Genomic DNA, 24,786 nt, shown 5'->3' on the forward strand with positions numbered 1-24,786 from the left:
GAACACACACACACACACACAATGATGCACCTTGAACCCAAAGGTCAAAGACCATGTGTGCTCTATCCCTCTGACTCACTCACCCACACACACACACACACACACACACACAGCGGCAGGATATTTGTTTACATTCTAACACACACCTCTTTGCAGCAGGTCTGGCTCAACATTCGGGCCGCATCCTAGAAAGGGAAACCCCCACTTGGTTCAGATTCATTGATTGATCCATAGTATCGATTGGCTCGTACCTCTTTTCCTCATTGAATCAAAGTGCTCTTAAGAGAAGAAGAGAAATATCTGTGGACCAACACAGGAGTTATTTATGGTCTGTGGGCTGCAGAGGTTCCATCGGTAGGAATAGATCCGAAGACACAACGACTGCATGAGAGGTTTCAGGTGAATTTGATCGGTCACTGGTCCAATCACAGCATCGTATAGGTCGTCAATTAAAAATTAGAATGATTTAATAATCAAGCAAAAAGGCTGCTTATGAGATTTAAACAAGCCATGACAGTTATAACATATATGTGTTCTGGCTTTAACCTGGTCAGCTCATTTTCCCTGTTTAAACTCTGATTTAGAGGCACATTTGTTGTTGGTATGCAAAAAAAAATCAGGTTTTTGCATTTCCCAGTTGGTTCTTGTTTGCTAAACAAAACAGGTGATTTTTTTTCAAAGTCTCTCACCGATCAAACACTGGAGATATAACAGACAGGCTGCTGTCTCTGGGTTTCCAGTCAGAAACACAGAGATTTCCTTTGCTGGTTGGTTTCCTTTCATAACATAAAACTCTATGAATGCAAATTTCTCGCTTTGCCCTCTGTCTGGTAGCGACGTTGCGTTGTACGTCATTGTTTAGTCACACTATCTGTTTCCATTACAGTGTGCTAATGAGTATTTCATGGTATTACGTAATGGCAGTGAAGCCAAAATGAGCAGAATGACAGCAGAACACTTACTGTGAACAACAGAATTTTATTTCATTTAATGGATAATTCATATTTCCAAACAAAAAAAATGGACAAAAAGAAAACAAACTCATAGAAATCTTTCCGTGAAGTCATTTATCAACAGACGGCATTCTAAAGGTCCCAGGTGGCTTTAATCCAATACCAATACTTGATGTTGATACCACAGTGCCATGTTGGAAATGTGAGACAAGGTTGTTAAAACTAACTTTCTTTCTCCCAGGAAAAAACAAAACAAAACACTTAAACTAGTCCTAAGCTAAGTCACAGTCTTAAGTCCAACAGGGATAATATGGTAACACAGACTGAGGTTTTCAGAGGTTAGTCATACATTTCTCTACAGTATTGGTACCGCAAGCTGAAATGCCATGAGTTGAGGGGGCTTTCCCTACGTGACAATATCACCAAGAACAGGAAATGGACTCGCAAGATTTCAAAAAAAAAAGAAAATCAATATGCTGATGATGTCGGCTAAGACATTGACAAATTTCTCGACGTGTTAAAATTCTCTTTTCATGTAATCTCAATCATTTAGAGGAATTTTTTTTGACAGTATGCAAGTTTGTTTCCTCTCTTGTAATGACATTATTAGGACATAATACCTGTTATAACAGGTAACAACAGATTATGGCACAGTCATAAGATAAATGCTCAGTGATGAAATCTTTGTTCTAAGGCAAGTACAGCTAGTTTTGCAAAATGCCCCCCCGCCCCCCAAAAATAAGTCCCAATGGTCCAACGTCAGCCCGCACAGCTACCGCACAGTCACACAAGCCAAGGATCGACAATAACGACAATGTGTTCGTCGTTCTATCGTCACAAGATGGATCGAGTGGCAGAAAGGTAGCGAGGATCCGCCGGCGCTGTGGTTTCACAGACGCGGTTTCTGACTTTTTTCCTCACGATTTGCAAGTGCCTAAGCTTTTATTTATTTACTTTTTTAACAAACTTCCTCTTCTCCCCCCTGAGACCCAAACATAAGTATGCAGTCAAATTATAGACAAACCAAACATTGACATTTTTAATCACCGAAAACTAGAACAAAAATTTTCCAAACAAATATGCATTTCTCAGCTTTGGCACAGGTTTGCTGATAAGTGTGAATTTTAGCCCCGTTTGGTGAGGTGGGTTTGTCTTTTTGCTTTTGCACTGATATTGGCATGACTGTCTGTCTGTCTGTCTGTGTCCGTCTGTCTCTCTCCACACCCTTGAACCTGAGCTTTTCCCATTGAACCCTAATATGCTATAGATGCCTATGACTCAACGATATACATATGGACACAATCATGAGTTTTCTCTCCATATAAACAGTGCTAACACACACACGCACACACAATAAAACGCATCTTCTGCAAAAAAGTCCAAGACATTTTGGCATTTGTCTTTCTTTAATGGCTTCTGGTTTTCTTTAAAAACAAAATTGGTAAATATACAACGGGCCTTGTGCTGTTGGTTGCAGAGTTCCATTGGCAAAGCCCTTGATCAGAGTTCACAATACTGGGATGTGTGTACACAGCCTCTGTACATGAAGGTCGAGCACCGACAGGAAAGCAGAGGCTTTGTCTTTTGCTGCCCCTGTTGGGGTTTGAGACTGACATCTTAAAAGTGAGTCCAACAGACCTGCTGGTGAACTGCTCAATAACCTGTTCAACCAACCAGTCCAACTCGTGCCACATCTCAACACAGACTGCACCGCCGTCTGAGGGATCGGGACGGGGCGACCAAGTCTCTCAATTGGCCAAGATCCCCCTTGAGAAATGGTGAATGATTGGCTGGCTTGTCTGACCGGAAGGGTAAAGTTTTTTCTTATACCATCAGTCAAAGTTTTGAGCGGAATGGCGAGGGAGATGCTTCTTCTGGGAAAGTTGAGAAGTTGAATGCAGAGAATGAAGGGAAGGAAGATGGATGGATGGAGCGCTCAGATGGACGTTTAGCCTGAATTTCTCCTCTTCTTCTTCCCGTCCGTCTCAAGGCCCGTTCTCATTGTAGTGGAGCGAGATCGGCCGGTCGCGCTGCACGGTGGGCATATAGGGCCAGTTGTAGCTGGAGCCTGAGAGCAGCATGTCGCGGAGCAGCGTCTCGATGGGCGTCTTACCCACCAGGCGCACGAAGAACAGCTGCTCGATGACCGGCGAGGAGACGATGCGTAGGGACGGCAGGCGTAAGAGGAGTCGGCCGAAGCGATTGGGCTGGCTGGGGTACTGGTTCCTTACGTACTCCTCCAGGGCACACTGGGACTTCTCCTGGATGCTCTCCACATGAGCCACATCCGACAGCCCCATGGCATCTACACACGCAGCAAAAGTGAAGATTCATGGGTCAGAAAGAGCGACGACAGCATTCACAAACAGTCCCGACGTGATACTGTGATGGGAAGCATCGGGTCATACATTTTGCAAGAACTACAACAAAAGGTCTAATAGGTCTCATGTTGGTCGCTGACTGATAGCAGAGGTGGACTGACGCGATTGATCCTCCTCGAGAGCAGATAACTGTGGCTGTGATAACTTGTACAATTCAAACACCCTGCAGTGTTTTTCTGTTTGTAAATTGACTCCATGGTTCATATTTCAACTTTGCACCAGTTACCATAGCGATACGCCCACACCAAAGCCCTGAGTATTGATTAGTTTCAAGTCTTATATTTACCCACTGGACTCATTTTCTTGCTCAGGGTTATTAAAGTCTTTAGACAACATTCACAGAGAGCTGATGGTTCTGTTTGAATCCCTTGAAACCTGATGAGGTCAAAGCCGTCCCTGCAGCCGCGGCTTCTACACGCCCGTGCTCTGTATTCACGCTGCTCTCTGCCTCTCCCCTCAGCTGGAGGACATGTTCTGCCATCTACCCTCACACTTCCGCTCGCCATGGGTCTGGCACGGCTAGGAGAGTGTGTAACACTGCGTGCAACACTTTTCACACCCTGTATGTGCGGGGAGTGCACTGGGGATTTGGTAAAGGAGGTCAGAGATGTGTGAACTCAAAACAAAGAACACATTTCACTGTACGCTGCGGCGTACGGTGCATTCAGAGGAAGCGTGGACGCTCTTTGTCCCCTGAATGAACCCTCGTATCAAAGACACGTCTTGGATGAGGGCAATTACTGTACGTCCCAAGTGGGCTCCTTCACTTAAAAGCAGTGGCCCATAAGTTTTAACCTGTCGCCTTGCATCGGAGGTCCCCTTTGTCATCTTAAGCTTTGATCTGTTCCTTGTGTAACCCCCCCAAACGCCCCCGCCCCCCCGCTGGAGCCTCAGCACCGCGCAGCTAAAGCTTTAATTTTCCTCATATTTCTATTGAACCTTGCAGAATATTCGTCGTCATTCTGGATGAGCAATATCTCTCGCTTTGGGTTTATTTTCCTTCAGTAGGGGCGCAGCCACACAGGATGGTTTTTTGTGTGTTTTTTTTGTCAGCTGCCATTTTGTGTTCTGTGTGACACGGCAGTCGCTGCTCGGCGGGGATTAGCAAAGCTGTCCGTGCGACCGTAGCCCCTTCGCGTGCCAAAGCAGCAGCGCCGTGCACGCCCTCCGACACCCAGCGGCATGTTCCTTTGTCTGCTCCTTGGGCACACATTGGGTAAGTGGGTGGGGGGGAGAGATCACGGTGGCAGGACTGAGGTGCCCCTTCTCTGATGTGGGCTGATGGGTCCGGGGGTTCACAAGGGGTGAGGGAGGAGGTCTTGTTAACTCATCCTAGCAGGTCTGAGAGTCTGGAGGTTATAACCAGGCTTCTGTTATGAGTGAGTGTGTGTGTGTGTGTGTGTGTGTGTGTGTGTGTGTGTGTGTGTGTGTGTGTGTGTGTGTGTGTGTGTGTGTGTGTGTCTGCTTTCATTATATTCAACTCTCTATTCCAACAGAGCGATTAAATTTCAAATTTTGTCTTTGCCAAACTTGTGTTGTTTTTGTGATGTCTGTACAAGTGTGTGCGTGTGTGTGTGTGTGTGTGTGTGTGTGTGTGCATCTTCTTGCGCACAAGGAAGTCACATGGGGCGCTCAAGGCTACAGGGGTTATGTAGGTCACGGCTCGGGCTGTGGTGAATTCTCCTTCTCACTGAAACTCAGCATACATAATTCAGCTCCCGTGGTGGGGGCAGGGGTCCTGGGGTCTGGATTGGGCTTGGAGTTAGGTTTGGGGAGCGGAGGGAGGAAGGGAGGGAGGAGGGGAGGGACGAAGGAGGGTAGATGACTGGTTTCAATAATAGATGGGGTCGCGAAGCAGAGATGGCTGATGAAAGAAATGAGACGGGCGAGGTGGATCTATAGCCAGTCGCGCGGAAGAGAGCCCGACGTAAACGCCATAGGTGCCCTCAGAGCGAGCCTGACCAGCCGTGAGAGGGAGGGAAAGGGAACAATGCCAAAAAAGACAAAAGGACAAGAGACGACTCCTTGTTGGCTTCTTCACCATCCGCTTCCCCCCCCACCCTTGGGTCACAACACATGATCTCCCGGTGAAGTATCCCAGATGTGACAGTGTTTTGGCTGCTGCTGGAGCCCAGTGACTAATGGGATAAACCTCAACCCTGTTTGTGTACGCGCCGTATCAAAACAGGGCCCATCTCAGAGCGTCCCTCGGGATGCAAAAACACTTTTATTATGATTTAATCTTGTGTGTAGCTCATTGGGGGAACAGCGCAAGGGCGTGGGGCTCAAGTCCCAGTGTTTTGTGAAGAGCTTTGGATTGAAACTACCATCAAGTTGCGTCGATGCAGTAAAGACAGGTGTGCACAGAGGCTGGAGCGCAAACGGAAAGAACTTAAAATCTTCTTAAAACACTAGATTGATGGACTCTGTGTGAGGTCAGAGGTGACGTGGCTGCTGGAATCTTCCGGGTCTGAGAGTACTAAAAAGGGGGAAGATGCGTGTGCTTATTGTCTGACAGGACTCTAACAAGAACCACAAGCTGTCCAATTGTAGCCAAGCAAAGAATTCAGTTAATAAGTGACCTAAAGAGGTATCAGACGCAGAGATAAGTCCTTTATCAATGCTACCATTTTAGCTTCATCCTGATTGCGTCATTCATGTTTAAGGGGACATGTGAATTAGGAAGTACAACTTAACTGGCTTTGCTCAAAGTAGAGAGGTCGGAGGTCCACCATGATGCGACCATGTGACAGGCTTGATGTTATATTGACCACAAATGGTTCAGCGTGAGTCAAATGATTTTAAGTGAGACATACGCAGCTTTGTGCAGGGGTCAATAACTGCCTACTATCAGAGAGCGGTCAAGTTACGGTCAAATTCGCCGACTGCAGAGACCGTGCCTGACTGGGGGGAGCGCTGTCGCCCTGGCAGATGCATATGGAGCCGATGAGACCATATCTGGCATTGGCGGGGGGGTGGGGGGGGTCACGTCCCGGTCAGGCTCTGAGGAGGTCAAAAGGCCGCGGGCTGAGTACAGGTGAAGCGGGATTCATGTGCACGGGCAGGAGTGTTTCCTGGGAGTTGAGAGCAGGTTCACGTCCGTATACCGCGGGTAAACGATCAAGCGAGGGTCAACCTTTAGAATAATGGATGTGACTTCAGTTCTCAGCGGGATTGTGTCACCGCCTGTGACTGCTTGAGGCCCCTTGGCCTGTCCAGCACAGGTGCAGGCTGTTTAATAGTTTAAACTGTAGCGTAGTTTTAGTGAATGTAGCGGTGTTGAATAGCTCAAAACAGCGATTAAGCCAATAGTGCATTTTATTTATTACTTTCAATGACTGTATTGTTTTCTGATCAGGAATGTGAACCTCTAAGACATTTCTTCTTATTCTAAGCAGTTTAACTTTGTGTTTTGATAGCTTGTGATAGCCTGTGATACCCCTTGATAGCCTGTGTTACCCCGTGATAGCCTCTGATAGCATGTGATAGCATGTGGTAGCCTGTGGTACCCCATGCTAGCCGCCCTCTCTGAGCAGCACCAGGCTCCTTAGACTGGACAACACAATGTGCCCATAAGCAGATATCTGAATGAATGCAGAGGGCAGAAACAGAGAGTGTGTGTGTCTGTGTGTGTGTGTCATAGTTCCACATTTGTCAATCAAACCCACCTGAAGTGAAAAGCACGATGGACTTGAGGCAGGAGTACTCGGCCGTGTCCACCTGCAGGGCCTTCAGCTTCTCCACCTGCTCCTGGAAGACGCGGATGTGATCCATGAAGGCCACCACTCGCTCCGCCGACATGGGCGAGGCGTGCAGGCCGGCCGCCGCCAACAGCGGGGCCACGTGGAGCGGCATGGAGCACTGGGCGGCGTTGAGGACAAAGAGCTCGCTCCACGACATGCGCAGCAGGGCCACCTGGAAGAGAGAAGGAGCCGAGTGATTATGGGAGCCAGCAGGGGAATCACGTTCAAATCAGACATTTAATACATTTTCTTGGCGTGAAGTGGACAGCGAGGCCTTTGCTTTGGTTAGCTGCTGGTGATGATTGGCATTTGGAACCATTAGACATTATGAGGAATTGATTCTGAGCGGTAGGATTGTGTTTATAGGGTCAGAGCCCCTTCATTCATGACAGGGTGTGATGTAAAGGTTGACAGTCATTCAGCATTGGCAGAGGTTCACATTCTTCAAGCGCCTTCTGGTTACAGACGGCTTTAAATCCCATTTAGTCTCAGCATGGTTATGAGTGTGGGGCGTTCAGAAATTCAACTTATATCCAAATTCATACAGCAAAATATCAACAATCATTCTGAAGGATAATAAGGACGTTTATGTGTCTTGAAGGCAAAACCTATCAGTGTCCACAATTATAGTAAACGACTACAAAGTCAAAGTCGTTCTTTATTGAGAACCTGCTTCCAGATACGACACATAAACGCTCTCTGAAAGCTGAGCGTTCACCGCCGGCTCTGACACTGCGGCTCTCACTCCGAGGTCACATCCTAGATGTTGACACGGCCCTTTATGATATGTTAATTATACGGGCTTGTCTTGTAGCATTAAATATCTGCCATGCCTCGTCTGTCCCGAGATGCCAGCCAGTATTTACAGGCGGGCGATTACTCTGTGCCAAAGCTTTACAGCTGGTATAAATCTGCACGTGTGGAGTTGATGTAAGGCTCATCCGTGTTGGATATCAGAGGGACGTCAGGTGGCCCACACTGAGAATCACACAGCCAATGTGCTTTCAATCACTTAAAGGCACCGGCTTTGTTTCTAAGTGTAAGCAGACGGCGAAATATCACAGAAAATGTTTCCCAGAATCCGTGTGCATAAATCACTGCCGATGAAAATGAACACATATGTGATCTTTGCACAGGATTACAGCTTCCTTTAGGGTTTCCTTCAGATGCCCAGGCACAATGGTAACTATTTACTTTTGGGTTTAGTTGTGTGGTGTATAAATGTGTTCCTGTTGCGCTGCCTGTTGGTCTGAATCCACGATGGAGGAGGAAGCAGCAGCAGTGTGTTCCTGCTGGGCCCTCTAGTGCTCCACACAAAAACCGATAGAGCTTTATTCTAGCGGTGATTCTAAAGGTTTCGTAATTTGACTGTCACTATGGAAAGTCTAAGCTGCTATTCAAATAGGCGGGAAAGGCGAGGTGGGGGCGGAGCTTATCTCACAAATGTGTCTCCAGCTGCCCGTACACGCCTACGTGTTACATCGCATTTTCTTTTATTGGAGGGGAAACTATGCATCATTTTGAAAAACAACAACAATAACATTTTTAACTAAAAAATCAAAATAAAGTTGTTGCTTTGGTGTCTGGAGGTGAAATATTGACCCCAGGTTGCATCTTATTGCCTTTATATGCACGTTTGCAGCTCTGACGTAAGCACAAGCAAGCATCAAGATCAACTGGACTCACCTGATCCATGAGCTGCAGGTCGGGGAAGAAGGGGATGTTCTTGGCCCACTCCACGGCGCTGAACAGCAGCCTGGCCGCCAGCTCGCAGATGTTCTCGATGCCCATCAGGTTGTTCCCCTGCATGCACTGGGCGCCGTAGCGAGACGTGGGGTAAGGCTCGGCCCGCAGCAGCAGAGAGATGAAGCCGGACAGGTAGGGCTGGCTGTTGTACGGGTCGGTGCCGTTGGTCAGGTACTGGCCCGGGCTGCTCTGGGAGTTTGACGTGCGTCCTCGCTGCACAGCTGACGGGAGAGCAAAGAGACATCCGGGCGTTAGAATGCGGCAGTTTTAAAAGGCGCGAGTATGTCTTTCTTTCGTTTTTCGTTGTGGACTCTTACAAAGTCTATGCGATACACCTAAACCCGCTGCGCCTCCATGCGGCCTCTGTAAAGCCTCCATGAAAGGGGACGAGGTGCGACCGAAAGTCATTTTATGTCCCGCTGCAGAGAGGGAAAGAAGCGAAGATGAAGACGGGAGAGAAAGGAGGAAAATTGGGCATGTCAAAGGGGGCCGGACTGGGGGGGGGGGGGGGGGGGGGGGGGGGAGGGAGGGAGGGAGGGAAGGGGGGGGGGGGAGACGGGACTCTAAATATGTCAGCGCTCGTCTTTTCAGCCGAGCGGTGGAAAGTGGCCGGGCCAAGGCCATTCTCCAACGCCGCAGTGCATCAATGAGTAATGACAAGCAGCAGCCGGTAAAGATATAACACCTCTTTACACCTACAAATATTCTGCACACACACACACACACACGCACACACACATTCACACACACACACACACACGGTAAGATCCTCCCCCCTCTGCTGGCAAATGGCTCAGCCTGAGGCGAAAAGGGCACACAGAGGCCAAGCTCTCGTGCATGCGCTTGCACACACGCACACACACACACACACACACACACACACACACACACACACACACACACAGAGAAATGCCCAGCCCCCAGTTCAAAGCCATGATGATGCGTTGAGAGCTCAAAGGCCCATTTGGAAAACACCTGTTCAGTCATCCCCACTGTCTGACTAATAACTCCATCTACTGTTACACACACACACACACACAAACACACACACATACACACTGACGGGGAGAGCAAGCAAGCGAGAAAAAAAAGCATTGCAAAGAGGGCTGTGTGTGTGTGTGTGTATGTGTGTGTGTGTGTGTGTGTGTGTGTGTGTGTGTGTGTGTGTGTGTGAGGTAAAAGGCTGAAATGGCAAGATAAGGTGGGGGAGGAGAGAGCGAGAGGTGATAAGTTGAGAAAAGCGAGATAGAGGGCAGGAAGAGGGGTCAGAGGGAGGGGAGCGGGAGGAGGTGTGGCGCTCTATATGTTGAATATAGCAAGAGACCTGGCTTTACATGACAGGACAGGTGGAGGCCAGATATGTGTGTGTGTGTGCGTGTGTGTGTGAGGCGGGGGAGCCGGTTTGGAAAATACTTCCCCAGCCGACATCACCTGTCACCTCGGACGCAGCAGCTGTGTCAATTGAACGCGGCGTGCTGCGCCTGACAGGCGAGAGGTCAGATCACTGGAGAGCGTCATAAAAATGCCTCTGCTCCTGCTCCTCTCCTCCGCGCCGCGCAGCTAAAGGCCTCCGCACAAAAGGTGTTGACCTCAGAATACAAGTTTTCTCTGTGAACCTCCAGTCAACCCCGTGTTCCCGGTAAAGAATGCGCTCTCCTTTGGCAAACAACTCCCGTCTCTTCTCGGGCCCGAGCGCTGGGGAGGTGTCGCCCGTCACAAAGGGCGGCATTGCACAATGGGACATTCCGCGTCGCTCGCTCTCCCGACAGCGCCGCTCTTGTCTCGCTGCGCAAAGTGCCGGCTGTCGGCGGCGGCGGCGGCGGCGTCACAGCCGCACGCGGTTTCCTGTTCTTCAAAAATGTTTCAAATCAAAAGGAAGTGAAGGCCGCTTCAAAGAGCGAGGGGGGAGACGCGGTTAAGAGCGAGGCGCCGCCATACGCCTGAATTGTGGTCGGTCGCGGCGCACTGAGGCGGTTTATAGGACAGCGACACATGCAACAAAAACGGATGTCAACTCAAAGAGAGTCAAAGAGCTGGAGCTGACGATCAGAGCTACGACTGTGATGAAGACACACACACACACACACACACACACACACACACACACACACACACACACACACACACACACACACACACACACACACACAGAAGATTACACTCACACTGATATGAGCCAATAGATCCTTTACACGCTGGATTTACACTCTGTTGCCTCCAGTGCATAAAAAACATAAAAATCAATCAATCAATAGCCTGAAAAAACTATTGGTTCCTCTGAGTGAAATATTGCGTCACAATTTGCTCGTCTTGACTGAGGGACCGCCAGAATAAGAGTTCCCTCTGTTCTTGTTCCCAAATTGACCAATAGGGTCGCAGCGTCTCGTTATCTACGGCCTCTGTCACAAACATAGAGCAAACTCTGGATGCTTTAACACGTAAACAAACTGACTGACGGGCTGATAGGAGTGACATCACCTTTAAACACAGCTTTAAAAATGAACTCCAGTATCCATAGTACCAAGCACTTATTGTCAACTGTGGCTCCTAAAGTTCTAACATTCCCTGGACTCCTCAAGGTTCCGTGACATTCCGTGACCTGGCGTGACCTTGCTGACATTTCTCGTGTTTCCGATCGGTGATGAATCTGCTCTCATATTGATTAGAGCTTAATCCCACAGATGGCGGCGGGAAAATCTACTTGATCCACTTGGCTTTTGAAAAGCGTCATTGTGGGTTCACTCGTGGCAGAGAGGGCTGAGCACTCGACAGAGGGCACACACACACACACACACACACCGCCCGCTGTACTTCCTGTCTACAGCTGGCTGAGGGGACGGGAGGGAGGGAGGGAGGGAGGGAGGGGGGGGGAGAGAGAGAGGGTCGGTACACACACAGTGAAAGAATGAAAGACACATATGCACACACACACAAACATGGATGGAAAGAGAGTGAAGACAATTCTAGAAAGAGGGAGAGAGAAAGAGACACACACACACACAGACAGAGAGAAAGAGAGCGAGTGCAAAGGAGAGAGCACAAGCCAGCGGGAGAGAGAGAGAATCAGGCAGAGGGTGAGACAAAGAGAGACAGACGAGACAGACACAGAAGCGAGAGACTGAGAGACAGACATGTGCACACACACACACACACAGAGGAACACACACCGACCCAGAGAGAGAGAGAGAGAAACAAATTGGATGCTTGAGGGTAAATAAATAAATAAAGTCAGGGTCAGATGCAGACAGATGGGTAATAAAGTCAGATTTGGGCGTCGGCCATAATCTGTTTGCTGTTTGTTCATTGGTCGACCTTCTCTTAATCTCTCAACTTAATGTGATGGACAGCTCGTCGCCTGGTAATCACCCGAAAACTAGAAAAGAGTCAAGACACGACAGGAGGACAAATCCTGACGATTATTCTTCCTTTGGCAAATTTCAAATCATTCGGGGGCTCGGAGCAGGGAGCCGACACACACACACACACACACACACACACACACACACACACACACACACACACACACACACACACACACACACACACACACACACACACACACACACACACACACACAGCGTCCCACTGTGGCACAAAATGAGGGCACGAGAGGAGACGAGGAGAGGAGTGAGGCATCATGGGAGTTTTCAGCTGCGACTTTCAAAATGCCACTTCAGCAAATGGCAGCTGGCAGCGAGTACGCTCGGCTGCCCTGGATTAGCCTCTGGGTCAGACTGTTAGTGGAATTACATGCGGCCGCAGCGGCTAAATACAATTAAGGCCTATCAACATTTGCACTGAAAGGTCACGGCGCCGCGGCGACCGGGACACTTTATGGATTTGTCTCCCCGTCTAAATGATCCCGGCTGAATAAGTAGCTTTTCAATTTTCCCAAAGCTCCCATCGGGTCTGCGGAAAATAGACGGTGCCCCCGCGTGAACTGTGTCTGCGTTTCAACGTTGCGGCGCATTGTAGCTCAACCCGTGTGTGTGTGTGTGTGTGTGTGTGTGTGTGTGTGAGAGGGAGGGAGGGAGAGATACAAAATTAGAGATCATGCTGCAAAAACAAAAGCAGAGATTTTGATTTTTATCATATTGGAATCAGATGTTGAGATGTTTCTTTCATTGTGCGTTTGTTCTTCACTCTTCGGTGTGTGTGAATCAGTGTGTGTTTGCGTGGATATTTCACATAATTGAGACTTTTCTTGTCTCTTAACCTGAATCCACTGAGCTGCCCTTCATTAATATTATAATTCAACATTTCATTTAGAAAAAAAAGAAGAATAAATCCTGTCCAAATAAAACCCTGGCACCTCTGTGATGTTTACAGTAGGTGGCTATAATTTAGATGGTTGTTCTCTCTGTATCCATGACTACCAAAACAGCTTTGAACGCCTGTATCACAATCCTACAGGTTGCATGTTTCCGGCCTCTTCTGTTTGAACGTGACTGAAGCTTTAAACCTTTCAGATTAAACTCAGGGCTTAATTACACTTTCTTTTTGCAAGGCCAACATAACACACACACACAAAACTTACTAAACTTCCTCAACTCCTCCATTACTGTCCTGATTACATCATCTAATCATTGTAGCACCTCCTACTGGGGGACCGGGATTTGAAGTACCAGCGTTGGCCACAAGGGGACTCGCCGCCTCAGTGGTCCACTGTGTGGAGGCAGAACTGGGGTGGAGTGATTCAAAATGTCCGCCAGCTCCACAACCTCACAGACTGCTGCTTTATTGTTGTGAGGAACGAGTGAAACAGAAGTCAAAGCGCCAAATCTTACAACTATGAAGAGGGAAAGTGCCAACTATCCACAGAATTCCCGCTTGAAATGGTCACATGATCACTGACTGAGGCCTTTAAACACACAGATTTCAATACATAAGGTTTGCAGTGATACTTAAAATCAGCTTGAAGTGAAATATATGATTTAAATGATTCATATATGATATTTATATTTATATTTCAGATGAACTCGCATGGATCGCTTCAGTGCAAGTCAAACCACTCCAGCTCTATTTGTATGTGTGTGTGTGTCTGTGTGTTTGTTTGTAAACTCATGCAGATGCACATGGGTGTGTGTGATCCAGCTCAGAGGGCAGCGTGTGTGCTGGTGTGACGCCGAGGTATCATCCCTGTGACTGTTTTATTTCAGCCCTGAACTCTGACCTGCAGGTCGGCGCCCTGCGACACGGCAGAAGGCGGTGGGAGAGGAGCCGAGCGGAGCTAATGTGTAAACCAGGGGAGAGTTTGAGATAAAGACGGAGGAGATAGAGATGCTGAGGAGACACTGAGGAGGGAGAGGACACCAAAGACTCACTGGATGATCAAACACTCAAACCACTCACAGTTTCGAGCTGCAGCAGCGTTCATAACATTACTACTTATTACAATTTGTAGATTTAAACCTTATTCGTAGAATTCTGGATCAGCTTCTGGGGGATAAAAGTTCATGTAGTTTAGGTTAAAGATTCAGTCAAGAACTTACATTTTTATGAAATTCTAAAATCCTAAAATCTCAAATTAAAACTTTATTTTGTTTGTTTTAGTTTTTTTAAATGTAGATGTTGTCATGTTTTATCTTGATCGATGTTACTGAACGTCTCAAAACCTATTTTGAAAATGAACTCTTCTGGTTTCCCGTGACAACATGCCGTCGTCTCGCCCTCGTCATCTTAACAGACATTTCATGGCGCCCGGTTCACCGTCGAGTGTCAGGGTTCGTGCTCGCCGCTGCCGCCAAAACATCAAACCGGTGTGTAATCATCACAATGGGCTTCATGGTTGATCGGAAAAACTTTTGAGCGTTTTTATAACAATGTAAACAGCTCAATGAGGCTGCAGCCAAACTTTGAGCACCGATGAGAAGAAACCTGACAAATACTGAAACAATTAAAATCGTCTGGGGCTGAGACGAGACGACAAGCAGATATTTGTCCATAATTATTGATCCTACGACTCCATCCACGGAGACATTATTCAATGAAGGAGTGAAGGTGGAAGACAGAACGGATGGAAAGAGACAGAGGAAGAGGAAGATGAGGGGTGCATGCAGTTACTTCAGTCGCTTAGGTTCTTCAATTAACTATTAAACCAAATTTAGCCCAGAATTATGACAAAAATCTGCAAAATTCAGTGCGAGGGTGAAACGTTTGTTTTTTTTGAAAGAGTGAAAGTAAAACCTCGAGACTGAAACAAATGAGGGTTAAAACAGCAGCCAAACGACACACACACACACCCTCACACACACCCTGTTCATTTGAGGAAGCTTCAGACAAATTCAACCCTAATTTCATTAAATTAACTGAGGTTTTGAATCATTATCTAATAAAAAAACATGAAAGCAGAAAATCTCATGACAGCTTTGACTGCAGGGGTGAAGAGGTGGACGCCATGGCAACCATAAATGGATCATATTTTACCCTGCACATATGGGACGAAGTTGAAATCAAAACTATCCAACATTTTACCGCTTAAAACGCTCTAAAGCTGAACGATGCACGTCCCCGCTGCCGAGCAACAGGGGCGATGACATCACTGCGGGAGTTTAAAGCTCCTTAGAATCGCTTTGCCTTTTTCTCCCCCGTGTGTTATTACAAGTGCTCGGAGTGACACACAAAACAGGTCGAGCTACTTAAATCGCAAACAAATCAGTCCTGAGTCGATGTGTGTGTCGGTGTGATTGATACAAGACATCTGGGAGGGGCAAAACTTTTCGATCTTCATCCGATATAAACCTCACTTTTTTTTTTTAAATGTACAAATCTTAAGGCCACACAGAGTAAAATGACATTTGTACTTCCTCTAATTCTATATTTGTTTCATCTATTCACTTGATAGGAGAAGATAAACCTGTGACGTGGCCTTAACAACTCCAGCAGAGATTTCCGTCGTGTGTGTGTGACGTTAAATGGCAGCGCCCTCTCACCTTAAGTCAGCTGGGGCCTGAGCGACGTGTCCACGGGAGCCATTTTGTTTCCGAGGGGGCCTCAGACGGTGACTCAGCGTGGCGGCGCGGCGAGAGGAAGCCGGGCGCTTTAGGTTTGTCAACATTGGCGCGATGAGTAAAGGTTTCTCCCGAGCGCCATGCCGCCCTGATAGACTTTGGGGTGTTTACTCGCTGCAGAGGCGCCGTGCCGCTTCACACGTTTGGACTTTGACTCCACTCTGTCTGTTATTAATGTTTTAGCTTCGCTTGACCTATTTTTTTTTCCCCCCCCGCCGCTGTTAGTATTTTGTCAGAGTGCAATGTGGGTCAGCGGAGACAGCCGACGTCCCACTGGGCGTTCTGAGCGACGGATGACAGATTCCTGTGTTACAGATGGCAGCTGGGACTATTGACTATCACCACACTCACTCCTGACTGTGTGTGTGTGTGTGTGTGTGTGTGTGTGGCCATGCTCAGGTCCTTAAAATACTTCTTTACAAGCAAAAGTTCTGTGTACAAATTTGACTTATATTTATAAAGTTAGTTTGAATCGGGGGGTTTTCAGGAGGGACGAAGGAAACTTAACCTACATGAGCAAAGTAAATCAGGCTGTCAGATAAATGGAATGGAGGTAAAATGAGAAGAAAGAAGGGAAGAAGGAAAGAAGGGAGGATCGTTCATGATGAAGCTCTAAACTGCAGCATCAGATAAACGTACACTGGAGTGAAAACTGTGAAAGATGGAGCAACAGAAGTCTATCACAGAGGACACACACACACACACACACACGTGAATGCATGCTTTAACACAGAACATGAATCAACTGAAATATCTTTGCCTTACATAAGGTGAGGACACACACACACACACACACGACTCTGCATTACTAGTAATCATCCGTCACGTCGGCTCACGTAGTCGTGACGACCAACTAAGTGGACATAATGAAAACAGCGACTCGTGCAGTCAAATCTGTCACTTCAGGAGTTCAGTGAGACAAACAGACGTCCGGACCAACAGGCCTCGGCCCGTCTTTACGAGTACCACTTCACATTCACACGTCCAGCAGGCTTACGGACGCCGGCGGCTCCGGCGTTTACGTCATCTGGGAACAAAAGCAGCCGGGCACGTAGAGAATAATGACGTGGAGACGCTGCGTGCCGTCCCAGCCGCCCGCACGTCACTCAGACTAAAGACGGACACACACATTCTACATCCAGCTCCATTTCAAAGTCAGAATCTAACAGCTCTTAACGACCATCTGCTGCTTTTACTTTGAAATCATCCCAAAACTTCATGCTGTATGGATCATAGCTGACAGTAAACACACTGTACGTCGCCGTGACTACCTGAGCCAATCTTGTTGCATAATGCAGAGGAAACATGGCTTATGTATGACCTCAGAGGACGATGACCCCGGCGGCACACGTCAAGGCTTTTTAACCTTCTATTTGCTGAATTCGGAGATTTAATCCCCGATATTATTTTTGTCCGTGTTTCTAAACTCACAGCTGCATAACAGAGGCCCGAGTGTGTGTTTTATTTTATTTAAACGAGGCCACCAGAGTATTATTCCTAAACAGGAACACAGCACCTTCATCTCCGTGCATTAGAGACGCTGATGCTCATTCTTGATCACGGCCTAGTCCACAGCTTTCATCCAACATGGCTATAACAATATATTTATTTACGACTTAATCCTTCATTTTTAGTGCCGCACGCCGGGCACTTAATTTATCTACTTAAATCTATTTTAGTTAAGGCACATTATCACTTTGATAACACAGAAGTCAGCCTGCAAAGAGGATTTAAGGACACATTTTAATCCCCCTGACCTCAAACGCACCGGCAGATCAACGCGGCCACTGGAAAGCGACTTCATCCACATTTGAGTGTTTTGCACACAACTTTACATACAGAGACACATCTGGCAAAATGAGCCGACAAATCAGCAAAATGTCTCTCCAGCTTTTTCGTCGTGCCTGAACACAAACACTTTGTTCCAACGTTTCACTTTGGAGGAGAATTTTAGGAGCAGATTTGTTGGACGGAGTTGAAAACAAAGAGCTGGACTGAATTTGGACAAAATGTATAACTATCGACTCCGCTGTGTTTACGGTGCAGAAACTATAGGAATGACATGTTTTGATGTCCTACGGTCAGGTTGATTAATCAAAGGTATTTATTAAAGTGTAGGTGATGTCAGGGAACATGTTCGGTATAAAATAAGGTCAGAATGCAAAGGTGACAATCATTTAAACTGCAGTGACATTTCGGTTCAAAGCAGTGAAAGAATTCCCTACTGAGATTAAATCAATCATTAATTTCAAATACAAATTCCCCTTTGAGGCCTTTTTTCCTTCCCTCTGCCTGTCTCCAAATAAGACGAGTCAAGCCATTATTCCTACAATTAGTTCATTTGAAATGCATTAAGCTATCTCTCCTCCTCTGCTGTTGATTGATCCGGTTGAATATGAGATTATAAATCTGATATTGAGACTTTTAAGGAGTAAACACGCTGCAGCTCCACGGCTCACTCAGTGACACATGAGCCAGACCGAGTCAATGTGGCTTGCGGGTATTTTAGAGACTGTGTGTGTACAATGCACACACACAGACACAGACACGGCGGTGCGTTAGCGGGGACCCTTGAGGGATCATCCCAGGCGCTCTGGACGGGTATTTCCACGTCTTTCTATTTACATTTTGACTTAGAGGCAGAGAACAAAAGCCTGCAGGATCGCACAATACACTGTTCAACAAGCCCTGCCGAAGTGTCACTGAGCAACACTCTGCGTCAAAAGTCGAGTATCTGTTAAAGAATTCGAGTTTAGAGCACAAACACTTTTTGTTTTGCGCCCGCAGCTGATGACGTAGCTCGTTGTCGTCACTTTGACCCTTTGGCGTTTCCATACATTTTCCAGAGGAGGTTGTGAGTGCAGAGGGCCGCTCTTTCTGCCTGAACCCTCTAATTTCAAACCATAGGCGCCTTGAAATCTGGAGGTCATCACCACGACGTCTTGATGTTTGGAATCTAATTCACCCAAAGCATGGAACCCCCAAAACAAACGCATCTAAGCCACTAAAGCCACGCTGCTGCATGTGGGAGGACGAACCTCTGCCACCGTGAAGACGCAGCAGCTTAGAAAGTGGAGGCTGAAGCTTAATTAGGGCCGAACTCTTCCTCACCCAACACGTCTCCCCTGCTCCTCTTTGGCACTAACTGACCCGTTGTTAATCCACCACAATACAACTAATGTAGCGGCATCCTCTGTAGAGACTCTGGGTGTCGGGGAACAAACAGCGTAATTAAAAAGCGCGGGGGGACAAAGGGGGGGAGGAGGGAGTGGGGGAGTGGGGGGTCCACGGAGAACCGGGACGGGGAGCGGGGAAGCTTCGTGCTACAGCAGGTGGTGTCTGATTAGAACCACAACAACTGTACACACAGAGACACACACACACACACATGAAGCTGCAGCCTGCAGATCAACAGACGTGAGATAACATCACATCTCGGAGGATTTTTACGCACAAATGCCTCGCAGTCATAGTTCCGGTTTGACGTGAAATGACAACAACTTCAGTAAACTAATTTATTAAATCGATTGTTGCCACGAAACTGTTGTTTGCCAGCAGTTAAGATTTAAAAAAGTCAAATCAGTCAATTTGGTAAATTTATTCTGTCCAATTCAAACGTTTTGCGTGATATATTTTCGTTATTTCTCGCCGTTTCCGTTCCTCCAGAGGACTAAAGTCTCGTGTGTTGATGTGGAGGAGAGGGAGGGGGTTCCTAAAACGAGTCAAACAGCTGGATCCGCCTCAGCCGTTAATTTTAATAATTTAATAGTGAACAAGATCAACATTACGCACAACTTTACGCACGGAAACACGCTTTGTAAACACACACACTCACACATACACGCCACAGGCTGTTTGACAGACTACACGCTGCTGGCTGACACACGTCACGTTCCCGGGCCTTACCTTCTCTCCTCATGCCCACTTTCAGGCACTTCTTCAGCCGGCAGTATTGACACTGGTTCCGGTGGTGCTGGTCGATTGGACAGTCTCGGTTCCCCCGGCAGGTGTAAGTCAGGTTCCGCCTCACCGAGCGCTTAAAGAAGCTTTTGCATCCCTCGCAGGTGAACTGACCGTAATGCTTCCCGCTGGACTTGTCCCCACACACCATGCAGTCCACGTTGGGAAGCTTGTCCCCGGAAAGTGCATCGTTCCCCGGGGTGGAGCCGTTGGGGGTCCCCGGTGTCCCGCCGGGCTCCTGGCCGCAAATCTGGAGCTGAGACCCCGGATCTGCAGAAATGTTCTCTGGCCACTGGTTTACTACCATTGCCATGCTATCCCCGAACACTTTGCTCTTCGTTTTAAAGCACAGAGAGTCCGACGGAGTGGTACAGATCCGTCCTGAAGTCTTGGCAGGGCGAGGAGGCGCTTCCCACTTCCTTCACAAATCAACCGGAGCTCTGTTGTTATTTAAACCGCTGGCTCTGCTGCTGCTGCTGCTGCTGGATTAGCGGCTGATTGTCTGTAAACGCCTATCAAAGTTTACAGAAACGGCGGGGTCTCGTCATGATCGATGCATTTACGCGCAGCCTACAACTCCCGGTGCCCCTCGGTGCCCAGCAATCCATAAACACGCTGTTCCTCCGAGTGTAACCTCTTGGAAAAGTCAATCAAAAAACAGTCAATGTGACAGAAGTCAGCGCGAGTGTGTGTGTGTGTTCTGCGTCTATAGATAATAAAAAGAGTAAACAAAATGATCGATTACTCGCAGCAGTGTCGCGTCTCTCACTCGGTCGCTCCAAGGTCTCTCCCACGCGTTCGGATTGAGGATCTAAGACGAGCGGCTCTTGGGTGCATAGCTCGGGGGAACACTGACCATATTTCCCGGAGAAGAAGATTACAGCGCAGCCCCCAAAGAGTCGGTGCCCCGGTGGTTCCGCCGCCGGTGAGGTTCGGACGGCAATGTCAGTGTTTGAGCTTCTTCTGACCCACTGCAGCTTCCAAAGCCCCGCTGGAAAGGCGCGACGACGCGAGAGAAGAAGGAGATAACAGCGTGTTTACGCACAGGACGAGTGTGTTACTGCAGCCGTCCAACCGTCTTGTCTCCGTCTCTGTCTCTGTCTCCGTCTCTGTCCCACCTCTGCGAGCCAAAGCAGCAATTTGGGGAAAGTGTCACTAACACACTGCCTCGATCGGCTGCCACCCCCCCCAGCGGCGATCCATATTAGGGCTTAACTGCCAAATAAGGACGCGACCCCTCCCATTGGTGGCGGAGGCGCAAGATGAAGGGACAGCCGCGATTGGCCGCCAAATCTTGTGGAAAGTAAGAAGGCCTCTAATTGGATCAGCGTCGATTAGGACGTCTTTGATGGACAGGAGCGGTTGTTGAGCTACAAGCAACGTAAAGTGGGTTAGAGGGAGACAACAGATTAAAGAGGAGACCGATCAGCGCAGAGTTTGGCGAATAAATAAATAAAAATCTATTGTGATGGAACTTTTACGCGCGATATTATCCATTGCGTCATCGTGGATGTAAAGGAATGTAAAAGAATCTCTCGTTGGCCTGTGTGTGATTTGTTGGTGAAAATAAAATAAAATGTAATTAATTGTTTATTTTCTTGATGTCAACTGAGGACATTAACATATAAACATTATATACTCAACCAAAAATAATCAAAATGGTTACAAAATAATCCATGTCTAAAATAATATAAATCTATTAAATATTACACCAACACGTTTATTTCACCTCCGCATCGACAAACACAAAAGGGGACAAAAGTCTCGCCGAGAGACTCATAAAGTCTTTAAACTGTTAACCAGTTAAGAAAGTGTTGGTTTAGTCGGTTTGTTGTGTTATTCTTCTGCTTCTACCAGCTGGAACTCGACGCCCAAAAGGCTCCTGCGGTAATTAACAGTGACAGTGAGGCGTTCACCGGTAGGCAATTTTTGTTTTCACGTCCAAAACAGCGGGGAGGGCTGATTAATTTACCAGATAGACTCTTGATTTGTCACTATCTATCTATCTATCTATCTATCTATCTATCTATCTATCTATCTATCTATCTATCTATCTATCTATCTATCTATCTATCTATCTATCTATCTATCTATCTATCTTTCTATCTATCTGTACAGTAAAATGGCTTAAAGTGTGATGCATGATAATAGTAATATAGGCTTTTATATAAGGGAGCACACATGGACAGATGAGATAGATCGGATAATCCCATTACTGCTATAAAAACAAAATGGAACACAGTCCCACATCAGTCATATCCAAATTAATCTTTTTTTCAAAGCTAAAGAAAAAGCTAGTTGTCACATCTGGCTGCCTGCTCCTTGGCTTTCATTCACCGTTTCCTGTTTTATTTTGTTATATTCCCCTCTCCTCTCGTTTCAGGTACTTCACTTCCTGCTCTTGTGTGTTTCCCTCCCGTGTGCTTGTCTGCCCCGCCCTGATGAGCGTCACCTGTCCTGAACAGTCTCACCTGTCTCTCATTAAACATTCCCTCCCCAGTGTGTGTGTGTGTGTGAGAGAGAGAGAGACCCCCTCTCTCTTTGACTGCTCCTCTCTGTACTCTTCATCAAGCATTCCATTGCTCGTCCCCTTGCTCAGTGTGATCCTGCTTGTTTTTCACAATCTTTGTCTTGTTTGGCTTCTGCCTTCTCTCTGCCTGATCCCTGACTGATTATCTGCGTAACAAACCCATTTTTCGCAACTTTCTGAATCCACTTCCTGTCTGTTGAGTCCTCCTTGCCTGTGGTTGCTCCAGCCGTTACAAAAAGCTCACTTAGAAGCCGCGAGTGCAGCGCCCCGGGGCCAAAGAGCTGTTGGCCCCTTGCTCTGCTTAATTGCTGTCACATGTAACCTTACCTGTCTTCCAATTAGCCCCCTGACTCGCTATTAGGAGATTCCATGAGCTGAAGGCGAGTGACCGAGGGCACTGCGGGGTTTTGGGGGGCCTAATAATGATTAGAGTGTAATTCTATACACTGGAGGCTTATTAGGAGTGAAGGCGGAGAGTTTGGCCACATTTCCACGGAGAAGGCTAATTAAAAGAGGATCAACCTGGCTAATGTGTGTGATGTCCAGCCTCACTGAAGAGAACACTGTGTGTGTGTGTGTGTGTGTGTGTGTGTGTGTGTGTGTGTCATACTTTCTAATTTCTTAATTTTGAGTTTCAGTTGAAATGGCATGGAAACATAAACATAAGAAGATCTCTGATTTTTCTCACTACAACTTGAACACACCATCGCTCATTCATATTCTAACACATCTGCACATTCTCCTGAATCCCAAACCAACTTTTTTAAACATTATTATGTCTCTTATTCATCAGCAGACTTAAGTTTAAACTCTATTGGTTTATTTACAAGCTACACTGAAACGAAATCGCAATCAATCGAGGTCTGAAAGCCCAACAGAGGAGCGGAGAGCCGTTTTGTTTTTCTCCGACATCTTCAAGTGTCCAATAAAAGCCTCTTTATATCGAGCACACTTAGGGTCAAACAGCTCTCACAAACACTGTTTAGGCTCAAACGGGCGTTGAAAGTCACACACAATCGCACAAAATGTTTAGACGGTCGTAAGAAAGTGTTTGTCAGTGAGTTTAACCCCGAATCTGTGACTGATAACCCCACACAACCTGGATTGTGTTCACACAGCAAACCCCCCCCCTGCTCAGCGTACTCAAAGTAGGGTTAAACTTAATGCACAGAATTGTTTGTAACCACCATTTGATGCTCAGTGATGGATGGTTGGACCAACTGGTGCAGGAGGCTCTGACGTACGGGGGTGTCAGGGCGGGGGCAAGGGGTGGTAAACATGACTGCAGCCCATGGCCTAGGAAATGCAGAGGCCACCGGTTTACTTGTTAATTTATGGACCGCCTGACAACACCAGCGCCCACAATGCAACGCTGTGGTTGGGCTGATGCTAAATATGACCCTATTGAGGAAAAGGAGACCAGGTACTGTGTGTAACCTGAGCACACGGGGCCGAAATAGAAATGCAAAGCTGCGAGTGACATGTTTGTTAGGAGGTCCTGTGTGCGGTTTGTGTCTGCTGCTCGCGTCGCGCATGAGCAGAGAGCACAGAGCAGATAACCATCTGAAAGCTCTCGTGCTGGCAGGAGGTCAATGGTCTCTGAAGAAGTCTCGCTGATGGACAGACAAGGATGGAGTACAGTCTGTGTGTGTGTGTGTGTGTGTACAGTGGAGGATGTACTGAAACAGCAGCCTCATTATTTAAGGCAACACGGTGCAAGATGGCTGCTGTTTGCTCTTAATACTTACTACATACAGATGTTCCAGGGTGAAGTGTCACAGGGAAGCACTTTCTGAGGCAACAGTGAATATATTTGTATAGAACTCAACTCATAGCTTCACGTAGACGAGCTTTTAGAGGCTGTACGCACAACTACAGCTGTGTTTGGCACAGGGATCCGTCAGGGTCCGGTCAAAGGGCTGCAGACCTGGGAAGTGAACGCCAAATATCTCCAGAATGCTACAACTTCCAAAGAACAATGACGAGACGAGGCGGAGATACAGGGTTTTCACCCAGCGGCTCCAGAGACGCGCGTGCCTCTTTAGAAAAGGTACAATGACTAATAACTACAGCTGTTAGCAGTAAAAATACCTCTGAAAGGTAATAAAGGAGAAATGCATCGTCACAAATAACGGCGATACCTAAGTTAAGTACAAGAAACTCCCAGTTGTACTCATAAAGAGTTCTTGCATGAATGTACTTATCTTAACCTCTTCTCATGCGTCGGTAAGAGACAAACACACACTTCTCCTGAATGTGTATGTGTGAGTGTGTGTGTGTGTGTGTGTGCACCCCGTGGCGTTAATGTGAATGTGCAGAGACGCAGAGCCGATGGTTTTGAAAGTCAGCACTGTTTCCTTTGGCCGATTGGGGTTGATTAAGAGGTTAACTGTGCAGAGGCATGGCGTCTTTAAGGGAGATTTATCTGTTCCTGCTCTGACCCCTCGGGGGAAGCTTCCCTCA

At 47.3% G+C, this 24,786-nt stretch overlaps 1 protein-coding gene across 2 annotated transcripts; it reads right to left on the bottom strand.

Moving 5' to 3' along the window:
- Window positions 1-967: 967 nt before the first annotated feature.
- Window positions 968-20,925, bottom strand: nr2f5 (nuclear receptor subfamily 2, group F, member 5). Of its 2 annotated transcripts, XM_076150409.1 has the most exons (5): window positions 19,740-20,925; window positions 9,141-9,242; window positions 8,764-9,044; window positions 7,003-7,249; window positions 968-3,258 (listed from the first exon to the last, which is right to left on the bottom strand). In XM_076150409.1, exons 1-5 carry the CDS (start codon window positions 20,104-20,106, stop codon window positions 2,939-2,941), a joined length of 1,317 nt encoding a protein of 438 aa, XP_076006524.1. In that variant the 5' UTR covers window positions 20,107-20,925; the 3' UTR covers window positions 968-2,938. The 2 variants fall into 2 exon arrangements, with proteins under 2 accessions (XP_076006524.1, XP_076006525.1); XM_076150410.1 differs by lacking the exon at window positions 9,141-9,242.
- Between the last annotated feature and the right edge of the window lie 3,861 nt (window positions 20,926-24,786).

Source organism: Genypterus blacodes, unplaced genomic scaffold (assembly GCF_046128005.1).
Source record: "Genypterus blacodes isolate CSIRO-AG114 ecotype Tasmania unplaced genomic scaffold, CSIRO-AGI_Gbla_v1 ptg000052l_1, whole genome shotgun sequence".
In the NCBI taxonomy this organism is placed as follows: domain Eukaryota; kingdom Metazoa; phylum Chordata; class Actinopteri; order Ophidiiformes; family Ophidiidae; genus Genypterus; species Genypterus blacodes.